Source organism: Tiliqua scincoides, chromosome 13 (assembly GCF_035046505.1).
Source record: "Tiliqua scincoides isolate rTilSci1 chromosome 13, rTilSci1.hap2, whole genome shotgun sequence".
NCBI classification, from domain to species: domain Eukaryota; kingdom Metazoa; phylum Chordata; class Lepidosauria; order Squamata; family Scincidae; genus Tiliqua; species Tiliqua scincoides.
Genome location: NC_089833.1, coordinates 14,018,912 through 14,031,811, shown reverse-complemented (window position 1 = coordinate 14,031,811; position 12,900 = coordinate 14,018,912). Strand labels below are relative to the sequence as shown.

Here is a 12,900-nt window from a genome sequence, read left to right as displayed (position 1 = left end):
TTTGGTGCTTTTTTTTTTTTACCCCCTAAGAGTATTTTTCCACTTCGTATGCAAATGTATGTAGATTCAATAACTAAATCAATGAGTTAATCAGCTAAAGTTTTTTTAAATTGGTTGACTACCCTCCTTCTAACCAATTCATTGATTAAATTCAATCTGCATATGATCAAAACCTCAGTGCAAGCAGAAGTGTGGGGGAACTTACAGTGTAATATAATAAAACCAAATTTACCCCTCTGTGCTTAAAGCAGTTTTTTTTTTCAGTATTTTTCTCTTTCAGTTCCTCTTCTAGTTACACACCAGAGCTAAAACGGGGTGGGGGGGGAGAGACTAGGGCTGTGTTGTCAGTTAAATATGGACTGGGACAGTGAGGTTCCACAGAGGTGCCGGCCAGTTTAGCAGATTTTCAGCACAATCCTATCCAATGGCGTAGTGCTCACTGCACCGGTGTTGGGCGTTGCAAAAGCTCCATAAAGTGCTCCGCGACACCCAGTGAGTAAGCAGCACCAGCAGGAAGGTCTGCACCATTCTGTCGGCACTGGATCCACACAGCATGCCCGACAGAGCAGGTAAGTACCCACTGGGCAGCAGTGCCGTTGCTAGGGGTTGAGGGCTCCCAGGTGATTCAAAGCTGGGGGGGCTGTGACCCCCCTCTAGATATACTACTGCCAAAAGAGATAATTTTTTTAAGCGTGACGTAACACCCAAGACAAGTAGGGGATCTTGGGGGTTTCCCAAGACACGCGGTTCGAAAAGGGACTTACTGGAGAACAGAAAAAGGGAAGATTGCCTGTGGGTGGGTGTACATTTCTACAATAAAAGGAAAGCCTGGTGCTTCTTTGCCATCTTTCTCAGCTCTTTGCGTCGGTCGGTCCCACTCTGCGCCGTCTGTCCCACTGCCAGAGAGAAGCTGTGTCCTCCGCCGGCCGAGCTCGCTGCACCTTGGCGTGTAAAGGTGACCAGGTGATTTGGAAGCTTTTGTGAATTAGTGCCACTGCGGGCTTAAGCTGCATTTTTTATTCTCTTCCCTTCGCCCTCTGCAAAGCTGGGACCTCATTGCCTCGCTAGTCCTTTCCCCAGGAAATGGATGATTTCCAGGAATCTTGACGCAGGGCCGCTGTCACCCATACTTGCCTTGGGGAGCACCCAGTGGGGAGTACAGTGTCACCCGTGGGGTGTACCGTGTCACCCGTGGGGTGTTGGTTTTTGCTTCAGAAAGAGAATGCCTTGTCAATGGCCTGCCTGCCTGGTCTGCACTCTGGAGCGATGGGTCTGTGGAATTGTGGGTTTCCTGTTGGAATGTGGAAGGAAGAACCACAGAATCTTGGAATCTTCAACAGAGACGAGGAAGTGGCTTAAGAGTGTGGGCTAGGAGCAGGGGAGCGAGCCCCTCATATAACAACTGCAGAGCAGTACTTTAAAAACATCCTGGTTAAATTGGAATGGTCTATTGGAGAGTGCTGGTCTAGGAAGGTTTCCTCAGAACTGAATCCTATTGTGTTTAATGCAGGTTCAAATTCTCGGCTTCTGGTTGGAGATCAGGAAGACATTTATGATGGTAAAGGTGGTTCGGCAGTGAAACAGGTTGCCGAGGAAAGGGGTGGATTCGCCCTCGCTGGAGATCTTCATGCAAAGTCTCCACAGACACCTGCTGGAGATGCTCTAGGATAGACGTTCTCAATCTGTGGGTCCATGACCCACCAGTGGGGTCACGATTCAGTTTTTGGTGGGTCATGAAACTGACAATGCAGGTTAGGCTCTGTGCATCAAGGGTTACACAAGCTGATACCGGGGGGGGGGGGGGAGGCACTGCTGCCTAATCACCATTATAGCCACACCCCTTGGCATTAATAAATCAAGCAGCAGCCTCTAGGGCCTCGAAAAAGTTTGGGAACCACTGCTCTAGGACAATTTCCTGCTACAGGCAGGGGGCTGGACTAAATGACCTCATGGGTGCTTGTGAGCCCCTTCCAATTCTATGATTCCTGCTTTAAGCCTTGATTCAAACATGGACTGACTAGCTGGCCTTGTTAGTCCTCCTTTCTCTCCCTTGGCCTCATCCCCCCCCCCCCAATCCTGATCTCCCTAATATAATATGAGATTAATTATAATCTTGGATGTTGTGTGAGCATCTTCCCTGGGGTCTATTCCCAGGGTGGGGGGACGATAAATGTGCATAAAATGACACAATGTTCAGACGAAGTGGATTTTTCTTACAGCAGGAGCTATGACAGCAACTGTTACCCTGCACATGCCCAATCTCGTCTGATCTTGGAAGCTAAGCAGGGTCAGGCCTGGTTAGGACTTGGATGGGAGACCGCCTGGGAATACCGGGTGCTGCAGGCTTATACCATGATCTCCGAAGCTAAGCAGGGTCAGGCCTGGTTAGTGCTTGGATGGGAGACCGCCTGGGAATACCGGGTGCTGCAGGCTTATACCATGATCTCGGAAGCTAAGCAGGGTCAGGCCTGGTTAGTACTTGGATGGGAGACCACCTGGGAATACCGGGTGCTGTAGGCTTATACCATGATCTCCGAAGCTAAGCAGGGTCAGGCCTGGTTAGTGCTTGGATGGGAGACCGCCTGGGAATACTGGGTGCTGTAGGCTTATACCGTAGTCTTTCCATGCCCGGTCTCGTCTGATCTCGGAAGCTAAGCAGGGTCAGGCCTGGTTAGTACTTGGATGGGAGACCGCCTGGGAATACTGGGTGCTGTAGGCTTATACCGTAGTCTTTCCATGCCCGGTCTCGTCTGATCTCGGAAGCTAAGCAGGGTCAGGCCTGGTTAGCACTTGGATGGGAGACCGCCTGGGAATACCGGGTGCTGCAGGCTTATACCATGATCTCGAAAGCTAAGCAGGGTCAGGCCTGGTTAGTACTTGGATGGGAGACCACCTGGGAATACCGGGTGCTGTAGGCTTATACCATGATCTCCGAAGCTAAGCAGGGTCAGGCCTGGTTAGTGCTTGGATGGGAGACCGCCTGGGAATACTGGGTGCTGTAGGCTTATACCGTAGTCTTTCCATGCCCGGTCTCGTCTGATCTCGGAAGCTAAGCAGGGTCAGGCCTGGTTAGTACTTGGATGGGAGACCGCCTGGGAATACCGGGTGCTGTAGGCTTATACCGTAGTCTTTCCATGCCCGATCTCGTCTGATCTCGGAAGCTAAGCAGGGTCAGGCCTGGTTAGTACTTGGATGGGAGACCGCCTGGGAATACCGGGTGCTGTAGGCTTCTACCATAGTCTTTCGAGACTGAAGGTGGCCAACCAGGAGCTATGACATCATCAGCAGGTGCGCTCAAGTGCTGCCTTTGAAACTTTCTTCAAGGACCTGAGCTGAGATGACGCATCTCAGGAGGCAAACTGAGACATTCATCTTAGGGCATGTGTTAATGTCTAAAGCAATCAGCTTTTGCAAGGGCTATCTGAGGGACAGTGTGTTACTCATGCTATATTAAGTCTTCAGTACTATGCAGATTTATAAGGGAGTAATTCCTGAGTCATACCAGTGAGTAATTAAACACAGCGGGATTCACTTCTGAGTAAATATGCTCAGGCCAGCACTCTTAAAAGACCCTTTATATTTAACTGGGATATTTTTGTATACCATTTTTCAGTTTTTATGCATGGGGTTGGTCACTGTGACAAGCAAGATTTCGGATTAGATGGGTGTCTGGCCTGGAGGCCAGCAGGACTCTTCTTAAGTTCTTTCTCATTTCTATGGCTTTGCAAGTCTCTGTATCGCCTGATCATAACTTTTCTACATAGATAAATATTGTTAAGTCCACCCCCTTCGCCCCCATGCAGGGAGACGGTGACTATCACAGGAGGAAGGAGGTACGAATACTACTTTGTTAAACAGACCTGGATGATCTGGGTTCAAATCCCCACTCAGCCACGGAGCTTCCTGGGTGACCTCGGGTTAGTTACTCTCTCTCAACCTATGTCACAGGGTTGTTGGGAGAACACAAGGCGGGGAGGAACCATGTACTCCACCCTGAGAGCTCCATGGAGGAAGGGTGACATAGAAATATGAAAAAAAAATAATAATAGTCTTCACGTAGTCACACCACGATTGCAGGGAAACTGTCATCCCTCACATCACTCCACTTCAGTGCCTGACTTGGTCTCTTGAAGCTGGAACTACCTAGCCCAGCATTTATAAAACTTGTCGGGTGGCGAGCCAATTTCAGGTGGGTCCCCATTCATTTCAACGTGCATTTTATTTTTAATCTATCGAACTTGATGCTTCCGTGGTACGTGACTGCAGTTGGGGACATGTTACAGATCTATTCTTTTACCAGGCTACTACGTACATGTTTTGAACAATGATAGTCGATGGGGCTTACTCCCAGGTAAGGCTGGATAGAATTGCAGCCTTTGGGATGTTTGGGGAATTTTTTTAAACAGATCAACAACAACTTGGGAGGCTTCGGAGGTTTCTTCCTGATTTTAAATAAAAATTTTAAACTTTTTGCAAACTTTTAATGTACTTGATTGATTTGATTTTGTCATAAAAATTTTTTCCTGCTTGAGGATGTCACTTTTGGCCATGACATCACTTCCAGGTTAATGACATCACTTCTGGCGAGCCCCAATAGATTGTCATTCTAAAAAGTGGGTCCTGGTGCTAAAAAGTTGGCCTAACTAGCCCAATGGCTCTCCCCTTTTTTCCCCCCACAAGTCCTTGCGAAACAAGGCATCTTCCCTTCCCTCGATGGCCAAGGGAAATGTTTAGAAATGTTTGTTCCGAGGTGAGAGGTAAAATAATCGCTTCTTTCCTTCCCCAAGTTGTTGTCGTGAGCGGAATCCCAGAATGCCGACTCAGGGATTCACAGATGTTTGCTTTAGCCGGAGCGAGCTCGGCAGGAAATTCGGGCCTCTCGGCTGGCTCGCCGACAGCGCAGAGCTTGGCACCTGCCCGAGGAGAGCAGCTGTGTGCTGAGGTGTGATCAGGGATGTCCCAAGTTTTGGGCTAGGCAGGCGGAGCCGACTCCCTGTGTTTTGGGAGGAGCTGTTTGCTGGGTGGTGCTCGCTTCTGTTCTCAGGGCAGATTGCAAAGGAGCAAGCTGCAAGCCAAGCTGCTCTCATCCAAGCCTGGCTTGCTTATTTCCAAACCTCCTCCTCCCCTAGACTCAACCAAGCCTGTGATCAGTGACCTGAAGGAGCCCGAGGAGCCTCCGATGCAGATGCCCCAGGGGAATCCATTAGTGCTTTCTCACACCCTGCAAGACCTGTTGGGCAAGGACACTGTCCAGGTGGAGCTCATCCCCGAGAAAAAAGGCCTCTTCCTGAAACACGTGGAGTATGAAGTGTCCAGCAAGGTAAATGCCACTTGAGGGTGGAGGAGCAAAGGGCAGGAATCGGGCCCTTGGATCGGTTCGGTGGCCTGCTTGGCTTGGAATCGTGTCTCTGGAGAGCTGGGACTTGCAGACAGGCTTGGAGACTGATGCCGTGAGGCTCTCAAGCTGACGTGCTGCAAGGTTCCCTCTCTGTCTCTCTCGTAGCGTTTCAAGAGTTCAGTCTACCGGCGGTACAATGACTTTGTGGTCTTCTACGAGATGCTCCTGCAGAAATTCCCCTACCGGATGGTTCCGGCTCTTCCCCCGAAACGAATGCTGGGAGGTAAGGCTGAGCTGATGGGGACAGGATGCGGCACAGACGTGCCAGAGGGAGAGATGCCTGCGTTTGGAGACCCAGCCGGTTACCAGCTGTGTCTCATGGTGAACCAGCAGCCTGAGGTGTCGCTGCGTAAATTGTGGGCAGACCCAAAAGCAGCTGTGGTCTAGATTCTCCACCATGCTCGGAAAGGAAATTTCCAAATACTGTTGGGAGAATCCAACTCCCTCATTTTGAAAACAGTGCAAGCAGTGTGTGAGGGGAGCCCCCAAAAGGGGGGTCTCTGGGGGGGTGCTGAGGGTCAGCTGGATGGTCTCTTGGAACCCCTGGGTGGGGTGTCCACCTTCCTGGGGTTCCTTGCAAGGGAAGCCTCAGACCAAGCCAGGGGGAGGGAGTTCACGACACCCTTGTCCTCCACCCTAGAGGCAGGACCTGAGGCCCTTGGTCTTCAGGCAGGGGCTCCAGCTCCAGCCTCCTCTTTGGTGGTTAATGGTGACCCGGCCCTGCTCACTGCTCAGGTCAGGTGAGCCCCACCCAGCTGCCCTACGTCTTACCTGGTCAGCTGGAGAGGTGGTGGTGGCTCTATGGCCAGACAGTTCTGCCCCTGGCCTGCAGCCAGGTAAGGCAGGGGTCGGACAAGGGCTCGACCCTGACACAGTGCATCAGTGCTCTGCCTCTGAAAGGAGGAGCCCATGCATTCATCCTCCAAACTGAGGTGCTTTTATAGCCTGTGAATCCGGACTGGTCAGTATGAGAGCATACCACTGGATCCAGCTTTTAAGGTCCATTTCCTACTGATGCTGTGGGTAGCCAGAAACATTTGCCGATTTGGAAGCCAGAACGAAGAGGGGACGGAGGGGGTGCAGCGCTAACCACTAGGCCGGGGTTGGAGAGGGTCATGGGTGAGAAGTGCCATCCTTTGCTCAGTTCTATTGACAGCTCCCCCACCTCTGCCTCTCAGGGATAGAGGCTGCCTTCGCCTCCCTGCATGATACCCTGCTCTGATTGTGTTCCCTCCCGCAGCGGACCGAGAGTTCATTGAGACGAGGCGGAGGGCGCTGAAACGTTTCATCAACCTGGTCGCTAGGCACCCCCCTTTTTCGGAGGACGTGCTGCTGAAACTCTTCCTCTCCTTCAGTGGCTCTGTGAGTTCCAAGCAGTGCGTTTCAACATGTGTCTGTGGGGTGTGCCGGGAAACTCCGATTGCTGACCTGATTGCTAGCAAGGGGCCCTTATAGCTGTAGGCTACTACTCTTGGCTATGATCCATGGTCATCTATATGTGTGACTGGAACTCTGTGCAGCAGGGGGGAGGCTTGCAGAGGCGACTGTGAGCCTCTTGGACCCTACCGGAGTCTAGCACAAAGCCCCCCCCCCCCGGTAAGGTTAAAAGCCCCTGGGTCTCCACAGTGCTGTGATCACTGTCGAGGCAACCATTCCCAGGCCACTTTCCTGGGCCCATTTCCCTTTCCCTTGGTGGATCGCGACCCACCACTTTGGGAACCACTGACTTAAAGGGTTTTTCTACAGGTTAATACATTCATTCATTCATTCAGGTTGATACAGTAGTTCTGTCCACAGGGGGCTTACAGTTTCAACATAGATTGGTTCAGGGCGAATCAAAGTGGCCAAATAAAACATGATAGTTCAATGATAAATTGATTTAAAAAGTAGGAGGAGAAAACCTGAGGTTTGTTGGAGTCCCTCGCCTAGGCTCTGTCCAGGAGGCATGAATGTTCCGCTCACAGGACGTGCAGTGCTTTTCCAGGCATATCCAGGCTTGTGGCAAGATTCAAATGATTTTTAAGGGGTGTGTGCCTGATCCTGTCGCTCTGATAGGATTGGGGGCATTGAGATGATGTGAGTGGCAGAAGTCCAGCTACCAATCTTAGTGGGTGTTTGGTGTGAAGCAGGGTTGAAATCTGTACTGACCAGGAATGGATAGGAAATAAGCAAAAGAACCTACCAAAGGATGTTCTATATCTGGAGGAAACGCTATATGGGATCGAGGTTCATCTCAGTCAGCATCCTGTTTCAAGCAGTGGTCAGTCAGATGTCCCTGAAAGTTCACAAGGAGGCATTCGTACTTGAACGCCTCTAAACGCAGGACATTCAGTGCTGTTTCAGCACATATAACCCGATCCAAGTTTTGGCCCAATAGGATGATTTGGTTCTCTGGAGCAGGGGTGTCCAAAGTTTTTGGCAGAAGGGCCACATCATCTCTCTGACACTGTGTCGGGGGGGGGGGGGGGAAGAAAGAATTAATTTACATTTCAAATTTGAATAAATTTACTTAAGTTTACATAAATGAATATATTAAAGATGAACCTATATGAATGAATGAAGGTCTTGCAATAGCTCAAGGCCGATAAAAGGCCTTGCACAAAGCAAGGCTGGCCTTTCCTTTGCTGCCGCTGCTGCATCACAGACGTGAAACAGCAAGCAGTGGAGGGAGTCCTCGTCCCACAGCTCATGTGACAGGTCAAACAGTCGCCCTCACACTGAAAGCAGTTGCGTTGGGCCAATGCGGGCTCCAGCAAGTCACTGGAGGGCCAGAGGCTCATTGGAGATGGGGCTCCCTGAGGGCCACATTGGAAGTCCTCAAGGGCCGCAAGTGGCCCCAGGGCCTGGGTTAGGGCACCCCTGCTCTGGGGTTTGGGGGGATTGGAGTGTTCCCAGATGAGGGTGATTGCTCCAGGTATAAGGTGCTTTCCAGCTATGGCCTATGCCAACCCCTGGGATTGGAATTGGGCAGCTGCCTGGGGCCTGCTGAGCTGCGATCTGCCTTTGTTGTGGTGTCCTCATTCATGCCCTCTTGGGGATTGCTGGGAAGCTCTACTCTGAGAGACTCGGACAGTCCTGGAGAGACTAGGGCTTGTGGCAGCTTGCCCTCCCTGTGCAATCACTCAGAAACTGGGTGGAGCACATGTGCAATCACGGGGGAGCCTGAGCTTGACAAGTTAGGGAGGTAGAGCCTCCCCTGACCACAAGCCCCTGGTATGCAAGGGGGGGGCGCAAAAAGGGCAGGCCTCTTGCTTCAGAGGGAGGAGGGGTTGTTGCTGGCTGGTCTGTTTCCTGAATGCCCATAAAACTCCGAGGTTGGCCTTGCTTGTAGCCTGACTGGTGCAAGAGGTCGGCTTCTTAGGTCTCCAGGGAGAGAGGCAATTAAATTTTGCAACATCCCTGAGGGAAGGGAAGCACTCAGGAATGTGAACTGAGATTGCAGTTGTCATGTGCTGCTTTGAGGTTGAATCACCTGATAGCTTTTTGCCCTTTTTTAAAACAAAAACATATTCTGCTCCTTTTTCCCAGGATGTGCAGAACAAGTTGAGGGAGTTGGTCCAGTGCGTCGGAGACGAATTTCTGACTTGCAAACTAGCGACTCAGGCAAAGGTATGCATGTCTGCATGTCGCAACCGGAGCGGGTTTGGCCAGCTTGGGAATCCTGAGAGGCTTTGCTTGGAGTGGTGCCTTATTCCAAAGGCATCTTGCATTGTCAAGAGCGGCTTTGGCTGCAATTCCACTCTTGGAGACCATCTGCGCATGATGACTTGGATGGAATTTCAGCAGCCCGACTTGACACACCGTTGCAAGCACCTGTTTTGCAAGTTGGCTCTCGTTTGATGGGGGGGGGGAAGGGAACTCTTTTTGCCCCCCTAATATCAACACACGTTTATTTCTAGATCTACACAACATACATTGTCTATTAGAACCAGACAGATTCTGCCCACTCACTTCCCATAGAAAACAGACTTTTTAAAGGGATTAGAGAGAGAGTTAACTCCGTCTTTGGTCGTGGGGGGACGTCCTTAACAGCGCCATCTACTGGAGCTCGTAATAAGCAGGGTCCTTTTTGGAATTGTTGTTCTTTTCTCCTTAGGGTTGAATGAGATGCTGTAGAGCTGTGATTAGATTGCCTGGCTTCTTAAATTCCTCTTCAGAACCAGTTCTGTGTGTGTATGTGTGGGGTGGTGGTAATGGTGAACGGACAACCTTGTTACTGTTGTGTACCAGGAGGAGTGGAGAGGAGTGGGAGAGGAGTGGACCTGTTGCATCAGAACTTGTCATGCTGGGAGAGATGTTAACTTGTCACTCTGCCTGTTTCTCTGATTGTACATTGGTTCCCACAGGCTGTGCTATGCTCCGTTAAGAAACACACTTATGGACCTGGAAATTCTCCCAGGTGGAGCAAGAGCAGGTCGAGGAGACTGGGCTGGAAAATGGCACATGGGATACCCCCCTCCCCCAGCACTGCTGTCCTGATGCAGTTTGCCCCCCCCCCCCAAAAAAAAAAACTTTGGCCGGCTTTTTTAAAGAGATGGGAGAATATTAATTCATTTCCCACATTTTTATCCTGCCCTTCCTCCAAGGAGCTCAGGATGGTGTTTATGGTTCGTCCCCTCCTTTTGTCCTCATAACAACCTTGCAAAGTAGGTGAGGCTCAGACAGAGAGTGTGACTGGTCCCAGGTCACCCGAGGAAGCTTAGTGGCTGAGTGGATATTGAACCCGGATCTTCCAGGTCCAAGTCCAGTTCCTGAACCGCTGCACCATCCTGGCTCTCAGGATTCCTACCCTAGCAAATTTTCTAGTACCACCCCTGCCCAAGTACTTGCTACTTACTCCATTTTGCTGAGGAAAGGGGGGGTGAGGTCCCTTTTCTTCTGCATCTAGTGCAATCTGTGGCGAACTAAATGTTCCACAGTTTCTGAGTGTGGAGCCCTCTAGTAGGGGGATGGGGGGGGAGGAGAATCTCCTGCTTGACCAAAGAGCATTGATGAGGAATTGCAAAGAGGATCTCTGGCTGGTCCAAATCTCTCCCTCTTGCACGCACTTTCTTTCCCCTTTGACTTGCTTCTCTCTCTTTCAATTTGTGGATTGTGTTTTGACAACCGTCTGTAGTCTTGTAGGATCTATCGCCCAACCTCTTGCGCTCTCCCGCAGGACTTCCTGCCAGCTGACATCCAGGTCCAGTTTGCCGCCAGCAGGGAACTGATCCGGAACATCTACAATAGTTTTTACAAACTGCGGGATCGGGCGGAAAGGATAGCCTCCCGAGCTGTCGACAATGCCTCAGACCTCCTCATATTTGGAAAGGAACTAAGGTGGGTGGGACAGGCTGAGAGCTCTCTTTTTGCAGGCAGTCCTGTGTGTGATTGTTGGGTGTCTTGGGGGGGGGGGGAGGAAACTGGGTGCCTGACTAGGATCCTGCTTTTGAATGCAACCATCTCAGTCTGCAGCAAGATGGAACTTGCAATCATTGTTGTCTCTATCAAAGAGAGAGCTTGTGCCATCCGAAGGTGCCTAGAGCTTCTCTGGGAATCAGGAGGACAAGAAGTAGGGCAGGGCAGTGGCTGCCCCCAGGGTGTGTGCTCAGGACGGTCTGTACCAAGCAACCATTCGTTCCTTCTGCCTGTTAGCTTGTTCAGCACTTTTGGTTCCTATCTTGGATCCAAATGAGCCCTCGCTGTGGGAGACCAGCACAAAATCCAGTGCTGTGTGATCACCACGACTCATCACGCAAGTGTCAATTTTGGTAGTGGGCGTGGAATCGGCACTCTGGCACTCACTTTGTAAACACTCGAGATGGTTGCCTTTGAGGCTGCAGTGATGGCCATGAAAGTGTGGGATCCATGCCTGTGACATTTCCAAAGCCAGAAGAAGGGGGGTGTCCGAGCTGCATTTCCAGTGGTTACTATGTTGGCATCCTTCAGTCTCGGAAGACTATGGTATCGCGCTCTGAATAGTGTTCTGGAATAGAGTGTCCTCTCCAGTGCGCGAAGCCTGGGTAAGGCAGATATGGAGGATAGACTGTTTCCCATGCAGCAAATCCCCCCTCTCCACGTCGCTGGAATGGTCCAGTGGAAAGGCAGAAGCCAATACGGATGGTTCCAGCGGCGTCGCAGGAGTTGCCAGAACGTGACTGTGTTCAGCCATGAACTGCCTCAGGGACTCCGGCTCCGGATTTTGCCTCCAGGTTGACACCTGAAGCCTTTTCCATAACTGGATGTAGCCACAAGGCAGTGGAGGTTTGGGATCAGAGTTTTCCTTCTCTCAGATGAGCTGCCTTCCCAGGCTGACGAGTCCCATCTACCCGGTGGCTGTTTAGTCGCCTCTTACGACAAGTACAGCCAAACTGAGGGCCTATTCTTATCCCCAGCCCCCAGGGGATACCTGGGGATACCTGTTACACACCCATGTTATTGGAGCAAGTAAGCATGTCTGCCCAGCCGACATGACAGATGCATTGCAGTGTCCTGTTGACCATGGTGCAGAATTCTGTGTGCTGTTCATTTTTAGGGTTGGTGCAGACTCTCTGGCAGCATTTGCTTCTAGGGCATCCCGTGGGTTTTGCAGAAGTCTCTTGCTTGACCCTAACAGCTCCACCTATTCCTCCCACAGCGCCTTGGGTTCCGACACAACCCCACTCCCTTCGTGGGCAGCCCTGAATAACAGCACTTGGGGGAACTTGAAGCAGGCCTTGAAAGGTCTCTCCGTCGAATTTGCGCTGCTTGCTGACAAGGCCGTGCAGCAGGTGAGCTCCTGCAGCTGCTTCCCCCCCCTCCCCGGTGAGGCACAGGAAATACCCTGATGAAAACAGTTCTGGAGTTGGCCACCCTCCCAGTCTGTGGGAATGCTCGTTATCAATTGGAGGGGCTAGACTAGAGGCAAGTAGCATGATCCAAGCAAGGCTTGGCCTGTTTTCTCGAGCCAAAAGGAGGTAGCGTGGTCTCTACCGCAAGTGCAGTTTCCAAAAAGCAGAAATCCAAGGGGAGGGGTCTACAGAACAACCAACCTGGCTGACCAGTTGCCCACACCAAGCCAGCTGGTATACAACGGCAGCCTGGGCCTCTGTTGGCACATTCGATCACCGTTTCCAGCTGGGCTGGTGAGATGCAGTACACCCCTCTGCCATTCACTGGGTGGCGCTGTAGAGCTGCAAGGATCTGCTCTGTTGTTCCTTCTGCCTGCGAGTTGCCCCAGTGGTGCGCATTAAACTACATTTAATGCAGTCCACATTCCTCAGTTCTGAACCTCCTGACACTGTGCGTCACCACCCCCAGGCCCTGCTCAGGAAGCCGGCTAGTTCAGATGTGGCAGGTGAAAATGGAAGCAAGTAAATTTTAGGGCCGGAGCCTTGGAAATGACTTTCTCCCTGCCCTGCTGCCCAGATTCACACAGTCGCTTTCCTTTGCTTGCCCTTCCGCTTTCTAGGGTAAACAGGAAGAGAGTGATGTGGTGGAGAAGCTGAACCTCTTCCTGGATCTGCTCCAGGCCTATAAAGTGA

General features: G+C 51.3%; 1 protein-coding gene and 2 pseudogenes across 1 annotated transcript in view; all 3 read left to right on the top strand.

Moving 5' to 3' along the window:
- The window catches only part of SNX8 (sorting nexin 8), a 32,317-nt gene that overhangs the window by 11,830 nt on the left and 7,587 nt on the right, over positions 1-12,900 (top strand). The window contains exons 2-8 of the mRNA XM_066640638.1: positions 5,130-5,320; positions 5,504-5,621; positions 6,639-6,760; positions 8,927-9,007; positions 10,557-10,717; positions 12,015-12,147; positions 12,828-12,896. Of these exons, the coding sequence (XP_066496735.1) occupies positions 5,130-5,320; positions 5,504-5,621; positions 6,639-6,760; positions 8,927-9,007; positions 10,557-10,717; positions 12,015-12,147; positions 12,828-12,896 (875 nt within the window). The remainder of the gene's footprint in view (positions 1-5,129; positions 5,321-5,503; positions 5,622-6,638; positions 6,761-8,926; positions 9,008-10,556; positions 10,718-12,014; positions 12,148-12,827; positions 12,897-12,900) is intronic.
- LOC136633784 (5S ribosomal RNA) lies at positions 2,230-2,346 on the top strand (annotated as a pseudogene).
- On the top strand, positions 3,115-3,229 carry LOC136634109 (5S ribosomal RNA; annotated as a pseudogene).